Raw genomic sequence first — 21,404 nt, forward strand, 5'->3', positions numbered from 1 at the left:
TTGTAGTAACAGGTAGAGTCCATGATGTACTACCCATGTTTGTCTAACCCTCATCATCACATATGGATTTAATATCTCTGTGAACTCTGAATTTAGAAAGAGAACATTTAACAGCCATAAACTACTAGAAGTTTGATCCTCTGGTAGAAGAATCTGTACTGTTTCCAGAACTATGGCCTGGGAGCTGCAGTTTTATTGCTCTATCTGAATCAGCTTCCCCAGATAACCTAGTCCAAGAAGCTTTAGGTCATCTGGTACCTACTTGAATTCTAGTGGGAGGCATATCCTGTTCCGATATTCTATCTTTGTTATTGGGTGCTTTGGGGGAGATTTTGTAGTCTATATTCTGTTAGGAAAAAAACCACTATATTATATATTAACTCACTATACTACCAAATATAAAATTTCGTATACTCAGTATCATTTTTTTGACATCAAATTTAGTTACCAGTTTAGTACTAGAACCAAATTACTTCACAAACCACAGTCTGTCGTGACCAACACACCTGGCAGAAAATTTAGAGTAGCTCTAACTTTGGGCAGCTGGAGAATAATTAAGATGCCTTTGATATGCTGGTGATGAAACTAGGTGGGCTTCAGAAACCTCCCTGAAACAAAGGCTGATTCCCACACTCCAAAATGTTACTGGAGCCCGAGTCTGAGGTGGGTCCACAGCTCTCACCCAGATCTCTCGTCTCCACCAAACAGAGCACTTGCCTAGCTATCATGTTCTGTTACTGTTTGTAAAGGAAAAATGGAATAGAAATGCAACACTAAATTGCCCATGTCACTGAGGAGAAAGTGTGCCAATTATCGTGCAGATCAAAGTAGGTTTTTAATAAAAGGCTTGTGTTTAGGCTTTGATAATTGGAATTTTGCACTTGGAATGAGTCGACGGTTCTAATGCTTTCCTTGCATGGTTTTTATTTTTGGGGTAATAACTGGCATATGCTGTGAAAGTCATGCAAGTAGAAAAGACAATAACCAGTCTGTGGGATGATTCAAGGCTGGCTCACCTACTAGATCCACATTTTTCCTTGGATAATACATGTGTAGTTTTCACAAAGGCATCAAGCATGTACTGTCATCAGTGAGATGAAAGTACTACTGGGCTCTGTCTAATGGTATAAGCGGAAACTAACACCTTCCTTAGAGTAAGAAGCCTCACAAATGCTAAATTCATGTCCTTGCTTATATGTTGATGTGCCACTTATGTAATAACTTGAGAAAAAATTGTAGTAACATTTTTCTTCTAAAAAAATACATACATTGTACAGCTTTTGGCAAAGTTATGAAATACACATCCAAATGAGATTAAGATTCATCAAATGTTACATGCTTGATAACATAATCAGGTTATTTCCATCAATTATATACTGTGTACATGCATTTGTGCAAATCAAAGCAGAATGTGATATTTACGTTATTCAGTAACTTTCAAACCCTCTCCTAGTTAAACAATGTCTTTGAAACATTGAAAGTTTGATCAGTTTTGTTTTGCGCCACTCTAATAATACTAAAACGAATGCTGCCATCTGTTATTTACATACAAAACCTTAGGCAAGCTCTAAAATTGCTGCTGGTTTAGACAGTGAGAAATACATGTTTTTACGCTAAAGTGGCATGAAGTTTAAATACAGAGTCAATTTGGTTTGTGACTATGGAACAGAGGGTAAACTGGCACAAATTGACAGAAAACACAGTTCTCATCAGAGATCTGTCTAATGACAACTTATTAAACTAATTACTAATAAAATGGTTTTCTCACACTTTTATTCTTGTTACTATAATCTTAGAGATAAATATTATTGATTTGTTATATGTATTAGTCTCACATTTTAAGTGGTGTATGTTTAAAATACATACATTCAGAAAATCTATACAATTAGATACAATTTTAATGGTAATTTGTCAAAGGTAGCACAAAAGATGCATTTAATATCATAATTAAAGTTTTAAAAAAGCTTTCTTGACAGCAGTATGGTAAACAATACACTTAACCGAGCTTCATGATAAAAACAACTAAAATGCATGATAAATTATATATATAATACACATATTTGCATAGATATGTATGTGTATGTATTACAACGCATTATTGAGTTGGTACAGTTGTAAGAAATCCACAGGGGACAAAACAGAAATGAAGACAGGGATCCTGAGAGGTTAGCAAGTAATTACAGCTCAATTTTGTTCCAAAGATTTCTACCACAACCTTCTATCTTACTATTCATTTCTGATAGTTGCATGGAGTGTGGAAAATAAGGTGAGAACTCACAAAAGGTGAAGAGGCTAATAGGGAAAACCAGCATAAAGCTGGACACCTAAAGGCTACATATATTCCAAATCAGTGGCCATTATTGGAAAAAAAAAAAAAAAGAAACAAAACTGAAACTGAAGCAGAATTAGCAATGTGAACATAACTGAAATTTGCTGAAGTGTTTCAAATTGTATAGATATTAAAGAACAAAATCATGAATACAATCCTCAGATGGATGCATCATCAAAGTCACCCATATGATCACAGAAGGATTACAATCTGCAGCAACAGTGATGAGTTAAAAAGAAAGAGACTACAACTTCTAATTACAATGTTCTTCCAAAAGGTATTGGCCAAAAATCCACCAGAAACTTGACTCCTTTTTTTAACCTTGGTGTTGATTGAAAGGGAGAAAAAAACCTTATGTATTAGTTTAAGCCTGAATTTATGGTAGCTACACTATCATAGTTATACATATTTAAAACTCTTAGAAATTAAATTTAAACTAGCTTCTCCCTGATGATTCTCCAGGCAAATTGCAGAAAAGAAAGCAAATCCTCTTTTACGGCCATAAATTCAACCAAGGCTTCAAAGAATCGTCAAAGAGCTTTCAAGGATAATGAGTAGCTCATAGTCTACAAGCACTAAAATTGTAGAGAAACAAGGCACCATAAATGACAGAAAGCAACCCATAGACAACAGAACCAAACAATCAAAGACTTCAGATGCAGGAATTGTTGGACACAGAATTATTATATATGTTTAAATACATTAAAAACCCTTGGAAATAAGAGCAAGGAACAAGAGGCTATTTTTCAAAAGCAAAGAAGAGTTGAAAAAGAACTCAACGGAACTTTTGGAAATGAAAAATACAATTCCCCAGAATGAAGAGAAAGACAGATGAAAAATATAAAAAAGAGATGTAGGAGAGATCACATAGCCCAACATTTGTCTAATGGGAGTTCCAAGGAAAGATGCAAATGAATGGCGTTTAGATCAACAGCTGGCTTCTTAATGCAACAATGGGACGCCAGAAGCCAGTAGAATAATAGCTTACTATGATGAGAGAAAATAACTGTGAATCTAGAATTACAAGATGAGCAAAAGTATTTTAAAAGCATGGATTAAATAACTACATTTTTTGACTACCTAAATCTGAGAGAGATTACTATATAAACCATCACTAAAGGAGATAGTTCAAGCAGAAAAAAATAATAATAATAATAGAAGAAAGGCTGAGATGTAAGAAAGAATGGTTAGCAGAGACATCAGCAAGGATGCAGCTAAATCAACTGAAAAATACTACTAATGCCTAATTTGAAAGAATCAAAATTGTGGTCACAAAAGCGTGTAAACTGAAACAGGAGCACTTGGAGATCAATAATTGCAAATCTCTTGTATTACTCAGGAAGAGAATATTGATTAATGTCGGACTTCATATATGTTAAAATAACTAGGCTAGCCACTGAAATAAGAGAAATAACTATATAACTTCAGACAGGAAAGTGGTCATTTTCAGATATGATTTTATGTGTCATATATACAGAAAAATGTCAATCTCTAGTTTGCAAATTTGCCAGACAAAAAAATCAAAAGACATACGCCAGTTTCAAATACATACACCAGCACTGTCAGGAAAAGCAATTTTTTTTCATTTACCATAGTGAGAAAAAGTATAATATACTTAGGGGAAATCTAACAAGAAACACGCAAGCCTGTACATTTCATTCTTTGCTATTTCTCTTTAACATGTAATGGTTTATGCACTGTAAGTCATAGTAAAAATGTCGAGCAAAGGAATAAAGTCATAGAAGAGTACATATCATGATTCTATTATCATACTTAAGTCAAGGTAAAAGTAAATGATATATTGTTTAGAAATTCAAATGCAGTGGAAAAATTATAACCAAAAATGTCAGTGATCAGTTGGGTGCAGTGACTCATGCCTATAATCCCAGAACTTCAGGAGGCCAAGGCAAGGAGATTGCTTGAGTTCAGGAGTTTGAGGCCAGCTTGGGCAACATAGTGAGAATCTGTCTTTCTTTATGAAAAAAAAAAAGCCAGTGATCAATACAAATTCAAGTTACTAAATATCTCTGGGACAAAAAAAGAGACACATGAAGTGATGTGTATGTTAATTGGCTCAGTTTAGATATTCCACAATGTACATACATTTCTGAACAACAACAAAAACAAAAACAAAAACAAAAAAAAAAGAAAGGAAAAAAGAGATATAAAAAGGAAGGGGCACACAGAGACTTTTGAAAATTTGGAAATTCTAGTAGAGTAGTTCCCCCTTCCCTGTGGTGGATATATTCTAAGACCCCCAGTGAATGTTTGAAACTGTGGATGGTACCAAACCCTATATGTACTATGCTTTTTTCTATATATGCATACCTACAATGAAGTTTAATTTCTAAATTAGGCACAGTAAGAGATGAACAACAATGACTAATAATAAAATTGAACAATTTATTCACGTAATAAAAGTTACGTGAATGTGGTCTCTCTTGCAAAATATCATATCATACTGTATTCATCCTTCTTCTTGTGATGATATGAGATGACAAAGTGCCCACATGATAAGGTAAACTGAGGTGAATGACTGTGACATAGCAGTAGGCTACTACTGAACTTCTGATGGTATGTCAGGAGGAGGATCATCATCTGCTTCAAGTGGTCCTGGATCACCGAGCCACAATGATGTCGATGGTTGGATGGCTGGATGTCAGGAACAGATGACGCTGATGGTTAGGAGTACTTGAGAGTTGCAGGTTGGTTGGTTTTGTTTTTTTTTTTTTCTTTTGCCAAAACCTTTTGGAAATCCTTGTAATAAAAGCTTGTCAGTTTTTGGCCAGGCGTGGTGGCTCACGCCTGTAATCCCAGAACTTTGGGAGGCCGAAGTGGGTGGATCATGAGGACAGGAGATGGACATCATCCGGCTAACACTGAAATCCTGTCTCCACTAAAATTACAAAAAATTATCTGGGCATGGTGGCACATGCCTGTAGTCCCAGCTACTTGGGAAGCTGAGGCAGGAGAATCGCTTGAACCCAGGAGGCGGAGGTTGCAGTGAATCAAGATCATGCCACTGCACTCCAGCCTGGGCAACAGAGCAAGACTCCATCTCAGAAAAAAAAAACAAAAAACAAACAAACAAACAAAAAAAGCTTGTCAGTTTTTAATCAAAGTGTTGGTACAGAAGTTATAATCCTATGATCCTATGGGTGACTTCAATGCTGCACTTTATCTGAGGATTGTATTCTATAATTTTGTCTTTTCATATCTGTGTGATTTGAAACACTAGAGAAAATTTGAGTAATGTCTACATTGTTGGTTCTGCTTTAGTCTCTTCTTTGTCTTCCCTTTCTCTGTACATGACTCAAAAAGTTCTTCCTCATTTATTAACACTTCTCAGTGGCTTTCAATATGTTCTTCTACTTCTTCATCAAGCATGTCGGCAAACCCTTCTCCACCAACTTGTCTTGCTGTGTGAATTATTTTCCTAACTTTTCCATCAATCCCCAGGAAGCCATTAAAATCATTCATGACTTCACTCTAGAAGTTCTTCCAGCAGGCATTACAGTTTCTAGTTTTAATTCATGCATTGCAGCTTTGATGAACGTTACTGCGTCAGCAACAGTGAATGATTTCCAGCATTACATTACATCCAGATTATGGTCTGCATCAATTAATGGCTGATCAAATACCAGGCAGGTGTGTGACCCTGACAAACCAAATGATGCCTGCTCAAGGGGCTGAAGCAATGAGGTTTTATTTGGAGGTAAAAATACAACCTCAACATTTTCATTTTTATAGCAGGATGGCCAGGTGCGTTGTCTAATATTAACAGAACTTTGAATTCCAACCTTTCCTCATCCAAGTATTTTTTTTTAACTTCTGGGATGAAGCACTGGTGGAACCATTCTATAAACAAGATGTGTGCCACCCATGCTTTCTTATTATGTTGCCAGAACATGGGCAGATAATTTTTTGTTTTAGAGACCATGTGGGTTCTTCACTTTGTATGTGACACTTGATTTTATCGTATGTCCTGCAGTGTTGCCACATAGTACCAGAGTTCATCTGTCCATGTTTTATGCCCTGGTGCTTCCTTTGTACTTTTATGCATGTAGGTTCTATTGGGCATCTTCTTCCCCAAAAACTTAGTTTTATGGCAATTAGAGATTGGCTTTAGATGGTTTCCTTTCTCCTTATTCAACATTTTCAGAAATGCGGCAGCACCTTCTTTGTTGGCAGATGCAGCCTCTCCAGTAGTTTTTGTATTTTTCAGTCCAAACCTATTTCCGAATCTGTGTAACCATCTCTTACTTGCAGTAAGAGGCTTAGGGTCACTCATTTCTGGGGATTCCTTGCTGAAGCCTTCATAGAGGGCTCAATGCTTTCTGGTGCAACATGTTACTGTCAAATTGAACACGTTTTTCTATTCAGGTCTTCCACCCCCAAATTTAATGCCTTTTCCATTCTTAACTAAGCATTTACCATGCACTGTGGCCATGACTTTTGCATTGTGAGGTGCCATAGCAAAACTAGCACAATTTTTTTTTCTTTCTTCACAAGTTCACAAGTAGAATATTCATTCTTACTGTAGATCTTAGCAACCTCAGCATACAATCTTTTATCTTTTCTTATTAAATTGAGAACTTTCATCTTTCACTTCCAAAAAAAAATCAAAAAACACTTTACCACTTCTCTTTGGCATATCCAAATTGCCAGAATACTACACTTGTGCTTTGGGGCCATTATTAAGTTCCATAAGAGTGACATGAATATAAGTACTGCAATATATGACTGTGGAACTGAGAATTGAGACAGCTACTGACTAATAGACAGGGAGCATGTACAGTGTGGAGACCCTGGACAAAAAGAGGATTTACTTCTTGGTGGGACGGCGTAGGATGATGTGAGATTTCATCACACTACTCAGAATAGTGAGAAATTTAAAACGTATGAATCGTTTATTTCTAGAGCTTCCCATTTAATATTTTTGGGCCATGGTTGACCACAGGTAGCTGAGCCTGGAGAAAGAGAAACTAAGGATAAGGGGGGACTACCGAAATGTCTGTTTCCAGAGATTGGTGGCATGTATATGGGTTTTTATTTTACTATTGTCCATTAAACAGTCTTTTTTTTTTTTCTTTTTTTTTTTTTTTTTTTGAGACGGAGTCTCACCACTCTGTTGCCCAGGCTGGAGTAAACAGTCTTATACATTTCAACATACCATCTGGCAGATATTTCACAGTAAAATTTTAAAACTCAATGTATACAAGTTATCTAATCAAAAAATAAAGATGTTCCTGTGAATGACCTCTTTGGACTAACTCTAGGAAGATTTTATCTGCATTTTAATGATGGACTGTAGAAGAAATAAGACCAGGTCTGGGCCATGTTAGGAGTGTGGTGGCAGAGGATCTGGATAGCCTGGGAAAATATGCCAGCTCTGTTACCCTTCTTTCTTCCTAAGCATTTTAATCTCGGCTGCTTTCCCATAACCCTCAGACACCTGGACTGCAAGAAAATTAAGACTTGGTGATGTTTACAAATGGCCCTTTTGTGAACAGGCTTTCTACACCACCCTTTAATGCAACAACAGGATGAAGAGATGAAGACTTCTAGCAGGCTACCTCAGAAAGGTTGCTGACCAAAGGCTGTGTGGACCAAAAAGTCATAACACCACCCTGGATGACAGTACATTTACCTAAGGAATTTCCCTCTCTCAATTCTTCCCAGGTGCGTGCAGTATAGATTAAATAAGTTGGTTGTATGGCAACATAGACATTATTAGAAACATTCTTCTTGAAGTTTGACAACAAAGCAGATGTGTATCTACTACAGAGTCGTTAGTGAAAAAAAAAGTACGTTTGAAATAATCAATTGGTATTCATTTAAAACAGTAATGGTCTTACTGAAGCTAAATTTATTACATGCTGTATTTGGAAGTAATTTCTTTACCACTGTATAGAAACCTTCGCAGCTGTTCTTTATTTTGTTGTGTTGTTGATATTCAGTAGCAAATTACAAGAATCTCTGATGAAGATTCCTTACAGCTAGACATGTTCTTATTTTGAATTCGGACTCAGTGTCAATGATCTCACTACTGTATCTCCAATTTTCCCAAATAGATGGGTAAATTGTAAGTGGAAGCTAATTTATCTCCAAAAGTTTGAAGGACAGGATAGACACTGTCTAATTTGGAAATATTAAGAATATAATTCTTAGTGAATATAAACAAATAGTCCTTGATTTCCCGCAATTTTTCATAGGCTAGCTTAAAAAATTCTTTCTTGCTTACTTTTTAAATTAGTTAGCTCTAACAATTTCTACTTTGCAAATTTTGCAGAAATAACATCAAACAGAGCAGAAAATAAAGCTATTATAGGGTAGAGAAGGATTACCTGACTTAGAGCACAGGGAAAGAACGCCATCTTCATTTCCACTAAAAATTGAATATTTCAGGCTGTCCTGAACTGAGTCAGGAGCAAAAGCTTTTACAGTCACAATAGAAGTACCTGCAAAAATTAGGTAAAGAAAGAACTCCATTAGGATTAAAAAAATTTCATGGAAACAGAAGAGAAAATACTGGTTATTTATTATTTGCCTACTATGTTTTCACTTGTTCATTCATTCAACAATAGCTTATTGTCTTCAGTGAGTCAGATCCCATGCTAGGTGCTGGGGATATACTAGCAAACAAGATAGAAAAGATCTCTGTCCTCACGGTGGTTATTAACTGGTATAACGAGACATACAATAAACCATTAAATCATACATAATCATAGAAAAGTTTTCAAGTGTGCCAGGCCCCTAGAAAGAGAAAAATAAGGTTACTTGATATAAGGTACTTCTTTTTCAGGGGAAGCACCAGACTTTAAAGAGGTCTGAGGACAGTGAAGGATAAGAAGCCATAGAAACAGCTGGAGGAAGAGGATTTTGGGAAAAGGAGCCACCACCACAAAGGCTGTGGGCTAGGAAAGGGCTTGGTTGGGTAAAGTACAACAAGTAGGGGAAGAGGCAGAAGGTGGAGATGGCAGGATAAGCAAGGGTCAGATTCTTGTAAGTGCAAAGGGAAGTCATGGAAGCATTTTAAGGAGTAGAGGAAAACATGATTTACTTTTTAAAAATATCATACTAAGTGCTGTGAGAACAGAGACGAGTAGGGTAAGAATGGAGCAGAGAGGCCAATTAAGATAATACTGCAATAGTCCAAGCAGGAGACAATGACCTAGGACTGTGGGATGGGAGATGGAAAGACATGGACAGATTAAAGACATTTGACACACTGCCCCAAAACATTGGAGCTAGGAGTGGGAAAGGAAGCTATAGGAGCATAAAGAGAAGAAATATTCCCTCAACCAGCTTCTGATCTAGCTGTCGGTAAAAGCAACCCAACTAGAGAGTAACCGACAACTTAACTGCAAGACATGAATTCATTCAAGATTTGTTCAGATAGAGCAGGGGCAAAGAGATAACTTTAAGGAAGAAACAGAAATTCAGTTAGGTATAGGAATTGGAAAGACAAAAGAGAAGGAAGTCCTTTTAAGTTATGGGAACAGACTAAATACCAACATGAAAGAAGAATTAGCAAGGACTGATAGAGGCAAGAAGGCAATCCTTGTAATTAGATATAGAATCAAATAAGGCAGGAGTGGGGAATAAATTTAAATAGGAAGAATAAATACAATGTGAAGAAGGGTAAGAGAGGTAGGCAAGAGAATGGGAGAACTTGAGAGCCAGGGAGATAAGTGTGGCTTTATGTGAAGAATCAGCTAATTTTTCTGTCAAGGGCCAGATATTAATTGTTTGAGGCTTTACAGGTTACACAGTCCTGTTGCAAATACTCAAATCTGTTATTGTAGTATGAAAGTAGTCACAGACAATGCAGAACCAAGGGAGTGTGGCTGTGTTTCAATAAAACTTTATTTACAAAAACAAGTGGATGAGCAGATCCTCGCTTTATGTGATGGGAAGCAATGAAGAAATACAAAGTTCTTGAGGTAACTGATAAACTAAGAGAAGATGCTGAGTGCCTTTAAGGCAAACTGGGTAGGGCAGCTGTCTATATGGGAAGCTCTGGGGAAAAAAGTCATCTACAGCAGCTGGAAGGGTCCCAAGGATTCATTTGGTCTCCAAGTCAGTACTTTGATGTCCTTTTAATATTTCATGTCCTTTGCTGCTCATCTATCCCAGTTGTCTATGTGTCACCCTCCTAGGATTGCCTGCCTTGCTTTGTAAAAGTATTTTTTTACTTAATCAATTTCATTTACATGAAATTTACATACAATAATCTGTACATATTTTAAATATACAGTTCTATGAATCTTGAAAATTATATACACCTGTGTAATCAGTATCATAAGCATAGAATATTTTCTATGATCAGTATCATGATCATAGCATATGTTCAACACCTCAAAATGTTTTCTTATGCCCATTTCAGTTTTCTCTCACTTTTGGCCCCAAGAAATCACCAATCTGCTTTCTATAAATTAGTTCTGCCTCTTAAATTTCATACACTTGTGAATTACACAATAACTGATTTCTTTTGCTCAGTATAATTTTTTGAGAATCAAGCATGTTATTTTATGTATAAAAATTCATGTAATTGTTATTGCACAGTAGTATTCTATTAAATGGAAAACCACAATTTCTTTTTCATTTACCTTGGGATGGGCATTTGAATTGTTTCCAGTTTTTGGCTATTATGAAAAAAACTGCTATGAACATTCATACACAAGTGTGTTTGTGGACCCATGTTTTCGCTGATCAAGGGTAAATACCTATGGTAAGTATACATTTAACTTTATAAGAAAATGCAAAACTATTTTTCCAAAGTAGTTGTATCATTTTACATTTCTGCTAACAACATATGAGAATTGCAGTTGCTCTACTAATATGGTTTGGCTTTGTATCCCCACCCAAATCTCATCTCAGATTGTAATCCTCATAATCTTCACATGTCGAGGGAGGCACCAGGTGGGAGGTGATGGGATCATGGGAGCAGTTTCCCCATGCTGTTCTTGTGATAGTGACTGAGTTCTCATGAGATCTGATGGTTTTATAAGGCAACTTTCCCTGCTCTTACTCGCTGTCTCTCACCTACTGCCATGTAAGGCATGCCTCTTCCCCTTCCGCCATGATTATGTTTCCTGAGGCCTCCCCAGCCATGTAGAACTGTGAGTCAATTAAACCTCTTTCCTTTGTAAGTTACTCAGTCATGGGTAGTATCTTTATAGCAGTGTGAGAATGGACTGATACATCCACATTGACTGGTATTATCAATCTTTTAAATTGTAGCCATCTTAGTGGATATGTAGCAATATCTTACAGTGGTTTTAATTTAATTTCTCTGATGTCTAATGATATTGAGCAATTTTTCATGTGCTTATTGGCCACTTCCACCCCTCTTTTTAATTCATCTTTGGTCCTTGGCCTCCTGTTTTTACTCACCTACCATTTCTCAGAAACTTCCTCATAGTTCCACTTTTACACTGTTGGTGAAAATGTAAACTAGTACAACCACTATGGAAAACAGTGTGCAGATTCCTTAAAGAACTAAAAGCAGATCTACTATTTGATCCAGCAATCCCACCTCTGGATATCTACCCAGAGGAAAAGAAGTCATTACACAAAAAAGACACCGGCATATGCATGTTTAGGGCAGCACAATTCACAATTGCAAAAATATGGAACCAGCCCAAATGCCCACCAATCATCAAGTAGATTAAGAAAATGTGATACACACACACACACACACACACACACACACATACCATAGAACACTACTCAGCCATAAAGAGGAATGAAATAATGGCATTCACAGCAACCTGGATGGAACTGGAGACTACTATTCTAAGTGAAGTAACTCAGGAATGGAAAACCAAACATTCTATGTTCTCATTCATATGTGGGAGCTAAACTCTGAGGACACAAAAGCATAAAAATGATAAAATGAACTTTGCGGACTTGGGGGAAAAGATGGGGAAGTGAGGGATAAAAGACTATACAATAAGTACTATATACACTGCTTGGGTAATGGGTGCACCAAAATCTCAGAAATCACCACTAAATAACTCATTCATGTAATCAAACACCACCTGTTCCCCCAAAACCTATTGAAATAAAAATTTAAATGTAAAAGAAACAAAAAGCCAAATATGTATATATAGAAAAAATACTGTGTGTGTGTGTGTGTGTGTGTGTGTGTGTATACATATATATACTAAAAAATAAATGAAAGATGCTTCCTCATAGTTCCTTTACTGGCCTTAGTCCTCTGATATTAGGCCTGTAACTTATGGCATCTATTTTACACTCCCAATCTTGCAATGACTCTGCTTCTTCACTTACTGTCATCCTGCCCCATAGGATGACACATACTGGTAAAAGTATGCACACTGTCCTTACTGGGGAGAGATGGATAGGGGGTAAGGCTATAGCAGTCTACCCTGCTGCTGGGTGCACAGTAACAGAGGCCATGTATAAGACAGTGGTAACAAGTCACAAGAGGAAAGTAAGAGGAAACATTTAAAAGGAACAGGAGCTGATATGGTGTCAGAGATGAGTATGAAGCAGGGCTCATCATCCCATATGCATTTGGGTAAAAGCAAGAAGCAGGAACAAATGAAGGGGCCAAATGGTGGAGGAGGCCAGAAAATATCTCAGATAGTCACTGTCAGCCTATTGCTGCTAGCAGGGAAAGGAGGCTTCAGGATACTGAAGATTCTGAGGTTTTCAAGAGAAGCTCAAAATTTTATATGTTTATTTTTATTTGAAATCTTTCAATTTCTAAGTGTTGGAAAATAATTTAATTTGTGGGGAAAACCCCACTATATTGGTTGAAAAAACACAGCTGCGGTGTGACTCCAGTTCTGAGTTTTCTTGTTTACCATCTCTGATAGAGAAGATAAATCTCTCCTCTTTTGTTACTAGCCCTTTTGGTACTTAGATTGTGCTATTAATTTGCCATCTAAGGACTTGTACTGAACATAGTTGAAGACTGATCTCATTTGCCTGCTTAAATTGGACTAAGTTCCATGACAGCAGAGATTTTCTTTTTTTTTTTTTCTTTTTTCTTTTTTGATTTTTTTTTTTTATTTTTTATTATACTTTAAGTTCTAGGGTACATGTGCATAACGTGCAGGTTTGTTACATATGTATACTTGTGCCATGTTGGTGTGCTGCACCCATCAACTCGTCAGCACCCATCAACTCGTCATTTACATCAGGTATAACTCCCAGTGCAATCCCTCTACCCTCTCCCCTCCCCGTGATAGGCCCCGGTGTGTGATGTTCCCCTTCCCGAGTCCAAGTGATCTCATTGTTCAGTTCCCACCTATGAGTGAGAACATGCGGTGTTTGGTTTTCTGTTCTTGCAATAGTTTGCTGAGAATGATGGTTTCCAGCTGCATCCATGTCCCTACAAAGGACACAAACTCATCCTTTTTGATGGCTGCATAGTATTCCATGGTGTATATGTGCCACATTTTCTTAATCCAATCTGTCACTGATGGACATTTGGGTTGATTCCAAGTCTTTGCTATTGTGAATAGTGCCGCAATAAACATACGTGTGCATGTGTCTTTATAGCAGCATGATTTATAATCGTTTGGGTATATACCCAATAATGGGATGGCTGGGTCATATGGTACTTCTAGTTCTAGATCCTTGAGGAATCGCCATACTGTTTTCCATAATGGTTGAACTAGTTTACAATCCCACCAACAGTGTAAAAGTGTTCCTATTTCTCCACATCCTCTCCAGCACCTGTTGTTTCCTGACTTTTTAATGATCGCCATTCTAACTGGTGTGAGATGGTATCTCATTGTGGTTTTGATTTGCATTTCTCTGATGGCCAGTGATGATGAGCATTTTTTCATGTGTCTGTTGGCTGTATGAATGTCAGAGATTTTCTATATGTTTGTAGTGTACATATTTTATAACTCCGTATTAGTTTTGCTTTGAAAATGTCGTATACTTGTGTATCATATAGTATCTGGCATATTTTGCTCAGTATAATTTTTCAAGAATAAAACATGTTTTTTTTGTGTGTCAAGTTTATTTCTTTTTACGAAGTAGATGCTTAAAGAATACGGGAAGAAAGGAGGTTAAAAAGGGAGACAGAGGAGAAAGGACACTGATGTTTTCTAGCATGAGAGATTAGAAGAATCCTGGTCTCTGCCTACAGGATCACTGTAAGCCAACAGCAATTTTTTTAACTGATTTTTTTTTCAAATAACTCACTGCTATAATACCACATCTGATAGTGAGATTTGCAGTAGTTAGAAAAAACAAACAAACAAAACAACAAAAAACCACCTACTCAAGATCTTTGCTGAGCCATCTCATTGAACCCTCATACACAAGTCCCAGAGACCACAGTTTGAAACCCATCTTGCTAGACGTAATAACAAAAACGACTGCTAAACAAAGCCAAATTGATATTTTTTCTGGATATGTAAAAGGATTTTACTGAAAAGAACAGAAAAAAGAAAAGGCTCTGGAACAAACTGTAGTTTTTCCTAGAATTCTTTCAATGCTTAATACTCAAAAATGCAGTGATCACTATAAATAATAAAGGAAATAAGTATGTGATATTGCCTGCAAAACTGAAACTTCAGTGAAAGCTCAGTTTAAAAAAAGGGCATAAAACAGAATTTGTTAAGGAAAAAGAGCAAGAAAACTCAACTAAATATATCACTCTCTTTACAAACATTAATGTTTAACATAAACTGTAACAAAGTTTAAAAATTATTTATCAGGATTTCCAAATGGTTATTCTTTTCAAGCCAGTTACAAAGTCATTTAGTGACAAGTAATGAATTATAATCAATCATGGTGGAATCAAGTTACTACACATATTGAGAACTCTTTGAAATTGGATTATAATCTGATGCTTATTTTATTGAATTTTGAGAGACATATTGCTAATATAAAAATGTCTTACATTTTGGTAGGAATATGCCTGTACAACAGTACAATACGTTTTATCCCCACTGCTCAAAGTTCTGTGCTTCCGGGTACAATTTATTTCCTAAACACAGGAAATTTTATTTCAACTGGCTTGTCATATAAGTCTTAAGAATGGCAGTAAGAAAAGAAACAGCTATGCTAACAAAAGAAACAATCTTGCTGACAGCCTTTTTTTTCATGGGTTAGAATGCATATCATATGCCCAATTACAAAAGAAAACATAGTGACTGCTTACATAGAAAAGAATAAAGATGAGTACAGAACTGCAAAAAAGAGTTATACCTAGCCTCTCTCATAAAGGAACAATCCTATTTTTATTGCAAATCAAATTTTCATAATATCAAATGGAATTGTAACACAAAAGAATTTCATTCAATGAAAATACTTAAAACTAAACACTGAAGTCAGCAAGAAGCTGCAAATGTTTTATATGTTCTTCCTTTGGCAAAGTCCAAATTGGGGATTCTCTTGAAAAAAGAGAAAATAACAAAAGGGACTAGAATCCTTCTAGGCATCTGCTTACTGTGAAAATTTTAAATAAAAGTCTATCTCTGGGCATATGGATGAAACTTAATATTCATTTCACAACATCAAGGTAGAAAGGGTAAGCTATGAAAACCAACACTATACCTTCAATTCGAACGAGTTAAGTGAGACATACAGAATAATTTACCTTTTACATTTTCAAGCTTTTATAAATTTTACTTCAAGTCTAACACCATATTTAAAAAGTATAAAACATTTAATGTTCTTGGTTTTTTCTTCTTTACAAAAATAGAGTTGTAAAACTCTGACCACTCACAGCAGCAATTTAAAAGCATAATTAGATAACAAGTAATGCTATATGACTGTAAAAATCAATAATTATAAAAATATTTAGGTAATTATGAAAACATTGTATGCATAGAAGTGCATGAGTAAATAATTCTAGAGTTTTATGTTTGTTATTCTTAAGCAATGCCACATTTTCTTATTGATGACTGACTTGAGAGAAACAGATTTTCAAACATTTGGATGATTTTGAATTATCTGTTATCACTTAAGTGTACAACCATTGAAACTAAACATGTTGCAACTACTTAAGAAAAGTCCGGAGTGATATTAGCAAGATGGCAAAATGGGAAACCCCAGACCATGCTGAGCAAAGGCACTGATTTAACAAGAACATATGTTCCAAAAAGCTTCCAAGAGAACTGCAAAACCAGTTAAGAAGTCATGGAACACCAGGCAAGCTCAAAACCAAGAACAGTCACCGTAGACATTGCATTTAATCCCCAGTGGACCCTCCCCCAAGCCAGCAACAGTGCAAATGGGAATAAACACACAACTTGCGTCTTCTCCACTGGGATGGAAAGAGAAGAGTAGAATATTCATCCAACTTTATAGCTTTTGAGGGGACTGCCTGTGGAGATAGTTTCTGTGTTAACTTGGCTCAGAATACTGATGGGGAGCTAGCATACTTTGGATGCTTGAGGGTTGCTGAGAACAAAAGAGAACTCATTGACTTACTGCAGTGTCAGAGAATGTGAAGTACTGCAGATAGATACCTGAGAGAGCAAGAGACTACAAGACCCTCAAAAAGAAACTGGCAAACCTCTCTAATTGGGTAGTCACGTACATAAGCCCAGTGAAGATTCATCTCCAGAAAAGGTTTAGGAGGCCCCCAGAAACTGTAGCCAGGCCAACTGGTGAAGATCTTCCTCTGCACAAATCCAGTCTGTAAAGACTAGAGAGGTGTTGATTTTTTTCAACTGCACAAATCACACCAAAAAAAAAGAAAAAGAAAGAAAAATAAAGAAAAGAAGGAATATGAAGAAACAAAACATGGCTGAATCAATGGAATAAAACAAATCTCCAGGTGCTGACCTGAAGAAACAGATCTATACATTACTTAAAAAAGAATTCAGGGCTGGGTGCAGTGGTTCACGCCTGTAATCCCAGCACTTCAGGAGGCCAAGGCAGGTGGATCACCTGAGGTCAGCTGTTCAAGACCAGCCTGGCCAACATGGCATAACCCTGTCTCTACCAAAAATAAAAAAAAATTAGCTGGGTGTGGTGGCAGTCGCCTGTAATCCTAGCTACTCAGGAGGCTGAGGCAGGAGAATCACTTGAACCCAGGAGGCAGAGGCTGCAGTGAGCCAAGATTACACCACTGCACTCCAGCCTGGGCAACAGAGCAAGACTCCATCACACACACACAAAAAAAGAACTTAAAATAGTTATAAAGAAACTCAGTGCACTATAAGAGAACACAGACAATCAAATGAAATCAGGAAAGCTGCATGAACAAAGAGAGAATATCAATAAAGAGATAGAAACTGATTAAAAAAAAAAACAAAACAGAAAATCCGGACCTGAAGAATAAAATAACTGAATTGAAAAATTCACCAGAGGGATTTAACAGAAGTGTTGATCACACAGAAGAATCAGTGAACTTGAAGACAGATCATTTGGAATTATCAAGTTAGAGGAACAAAAAAAAAAAAAAAATGAAGAAAAGTGAAGAAAGCCTAAGGAACTCATGGGACATCATCAAGTGGACCAATGTATTCACTATGAAAGTTTCAGAAGGAGAAGAGGGAAACAAAGGAAAATGTGTAAAGAGCTTATTTGAAGAAACAATGGCCAAAAAGTCCCCAAATCTGAGAAAAAAAATAGACATCCATATTCATGATACTCAAAGAACTACACATAGGATAAATCCAAAGAAGTCTACATGAAAACACATTAAAATCCAACTGTATATGTTAAAGATAAAGAGAAAATCTTAACAAAAAAAAAAAAAGAGAGAGAGAGAGAGAAAGTGACTCATCCTAAACAAGGGAGCTCCCATAAGATTAAGTGGATTTCTCAGGAGAGACAGTAGAGATCAGAAGGGAGTAGGATGATGTACTCAAAGGGTTGAAAGTAAGAAAATTGCCAACCAAGAATATCATGTCATCTAAAACTGTCCTTCATAAATGAAGGAGAGGGGACTTTCCTAGATAAACAAAAGTTGAGGGATTTCAAGTCTGCTAAACCTGCCTTACAAGATATGGGAAAGTGAGTCCTTCAAGTTGAAACAAAGGGACACTAGACAGCAAATGAAAACACAAAAAAAATATACAGCATTTGTAAAGATAAATATAATATGGCAATAGTGATGAAAAATCACTTTTATTCTAGTATAGAATTTAAAAGATAAAAGAATAAAAATATAACTACTAACTAGGTTAATGGATATGAAATATAGAAGATGTAATCTGTAACATTGATAATATAGAATGTGTTGGGGGATGTAACAGAGCAGAGTTTTTTGTATGTAATTGAGCTTGAGCTGTTATAAGTATAAAGTAAATTGCTATTAATATGATATTTTATATAGCCTCCATAGTAACCACAAAGAAAATACGTACAGAAGAAACACAAAAGGAAATAAAAAAAATCAAGGTATGTTGCTACAAAAAAATTAACAAAACACAAAGGAAAGTAGCAAGAAAAGAAAACAAACAAGTGAAAAATAAGATCCAACTATATGCTGTCTATTAGAGACCCACTTTACAGAGAAGAACACACAAATAGGCTGAAAGTGAAAGGATAAAAATATTCCATACAAATACTAACCAAAAGAGTGTAGGGGTGGTCATACTTTTATTAGGAAAAATTGGCTTTAAGTTAAAAACTATCACAAGATGTAAATAAGAACATTATATAATAATAAAAAGTCCATTCAACCACAATGGAATGAAACCCAAAATCATTAGCAAAAGAAAAACTAATAAATTCTCAAGTATCTGGAAATTAAACAACACATTCTTGAACTACTGGTACATCAAAAGGAAATCAAAAGAAAATTTAGAAAATATATTGAGATAAAAACAGAAACAAAACATACCAAAAATTATGGGATGCAACGATAGTCATACTAAGAGGAAAGTTAACAGTGGTAAACGCTTACATTATAAAGATGAAAGATCTCAAATTAACAATCTAACATTACAACACAAGGAACCAGAGAAAGAAAAAACTTAACTCAAAGTTAGTAGAAGGAAGGAAATAATAAACACTAAAGCAGAAATATATGAAACAATGAAAAACAATAGAAAAAAATCAATGAAACTAAGTTATTTTTTCAAAAAGGTTAACAAAATTGGCAAAGCCATAGCTAGACTAATGAGACAGAGACAGAAAAAGAGAGAGAAAAAACGAATCAGAAATTAAAGAGGAGACATTACAACCAATGCCACAGAAATCCAAAGGGTCATAAGAGACTAATTTGAACAATTATACAGCAACAAATTAGATAACCTAGATGAAATGGATAAATTTCTGGAAATATATAGCCTACCAAGACTGAATCATGAATAAATAGAAAATCTCAAGAAAACTTTAATTAGTAAGATGATTGAGTCAAGCAGCAAAACCTCCCAACAAAGAAACCTCCAGGACCAGACGGCATCACTGGAGAATTCTAACAAACATTTAAAGAATTAATGCCAATTCTTCTTAAACTCTTTCAAGAAATTGAAGAAGAGAGAATACTTTGAAACTCATATTATGAGGCCAGCATTACTCTCACTCCAAAGTCAGACAAAGATACTAAAGGGAATGAAAGTTTTCTTCAGACCAATCTCCCTGATAAATATGTATGAAAAATTTATCAACAAAATACTAGCAAGTATAATTCAACAGCACATTAAAAGGATTATACACCATGACCAAGTGGGGTTTGTCCCTGGGATGCAAGAATTGTTCAACATACAAAAACAAATTAATGTGATACACCACATTAACAGAACAAAAAAATAAAAATTACATGATCATCTCAGTAGATACAGAAAAAGCATATAACAAAATTCAACATGCTTTCATGGTAAAAACTCAAAACAAACTAGGAATAGAAGGAAATTATCTCAACATAATAAAGGCCATATATAAAAATCCCACAGTTAACACAACACACAACAGTGAAAAATCGAAAGCATTTATGCTAAGATCAGGAACAAGACAAGAATGCTCACTTTTTTTTTTTTTTTTTTTTAAGATGGAGTCTTGCTCTGTCACCCAGGCTAGAGTGCAATGGCACGATCTCGGCTCACTGCAACCTCTGCCTCCCAGGTTCAAGCGATTCTCCCTCCTCAGCCACCTGAGTGGTTAGGATTACAGGCATCCACCATCATACCCGGCTAGTTTTTGTAATTTTGTAGAGACAATATTTCACCATGTTGGCCAGGCTGGTCTTGAACTCCTGACCTCAGGTGATCCACCCACCTCGGCCTCCCAAAGTGCTGGGATTATAGGCGTGAGCCACTACGCCCAGCCAGAATGCCCACTATTACCACTTCTATTTAACACAGTAATGCAAGTCCTAGCCTGAGCAATTAGATAAGAGAAAGAAGAAGAAGAAAAAAAAAGCATGCAAACTAAAAAGAAAAAAAAAGTAAAATTATCTTGTGCAGACAACATAGTCCTATATGTGAAAAACCCTAATGATTCCACAGGAAAAACTAATAAACAAATTCAGCAAAGTTGCAGAATACAAAATCAATATGCAAATATTAGTTGTGTTTCTACCCAGTAACAATAAGCAATCTGAAAAGAAAATTAGAAAAACAATACCATTTACATCATCAAACAGAATAAAATACTTAAGAATAAACTTAATAAAGGAGGGAAAATATTTATACATTGAAAATTTCAAAACATTACTGAAGGAAATCAAAGAAGTCACAAATAAATGGAAAACTATCTCATGTTTATGAAGTGGAAAACAATATTGTTAAAGTGTCCATAGTACCAAAAGGAATCTACAGATTCAATTCAATCCCTACCAAATCTCCAATGTCATTTTTTGTAGAGTTCATACAACTTAACCTAAAATAAATATGGAATGTCAAAGGACCCTGAATAGTCAAAATAATCTTGAGAAAGTAAAACAAAGCTAGAGGCCTCACACTTCCTGACTTCAAAACACTTTACAAAGCTACACCAATCGAAATGTATGATACTGGAATAAAGACAGACATATAGACTAATGGAACAGAATATAAGGCCTAGAAATAAATCCACATGTATATGATCAAATGAACTTCAATAAGGGTGCCAAGGCTACAAAATAGGGTTTGAATAGCATCTTCAACAAATGGTGCTTGGAAAACTGAATGTAAAATACTGA

At 35.8% G+C, this 21,404-nt stretch overlaps 1 protein-coding gene across 1 annotated transcript in view; it reads right to left on the reverse strand.

Moving 5' to 3' along the window:
• DCHS2 (dachsous cadherin-related 2) overlaps window positions 1–21,404 on the reverse strand; it is a 266,804-nt gene that overhangs the window by 31,253 nt on the left and 214,147 nt on the right. The window contains exon 14 of the mRNA XM_015139368.3: window positions 8,677–8,790. Coding sequence (XP_014994854.3) covers window positions 8,677–8,790 — 114 coding nt within the window. The remainder of the gene's footprint in view (window positions 1–8,676; window positions 8,791–21,404) is intronic.

Source organism: Macaca mulatta, chromosome 5, assembly GCF_049350105.2.
Source record: "Macaca mulatta isolate MMU2019108-1 chromosome 5, T2T-MMU8v2.0, whole genome shotgun sequence".
Lineage (NCBI taxonomy): Eukaryota > Metazoa > Chordata > Mammalia > Primates > Cercopithecidae > Macaca > Macaca mulatta.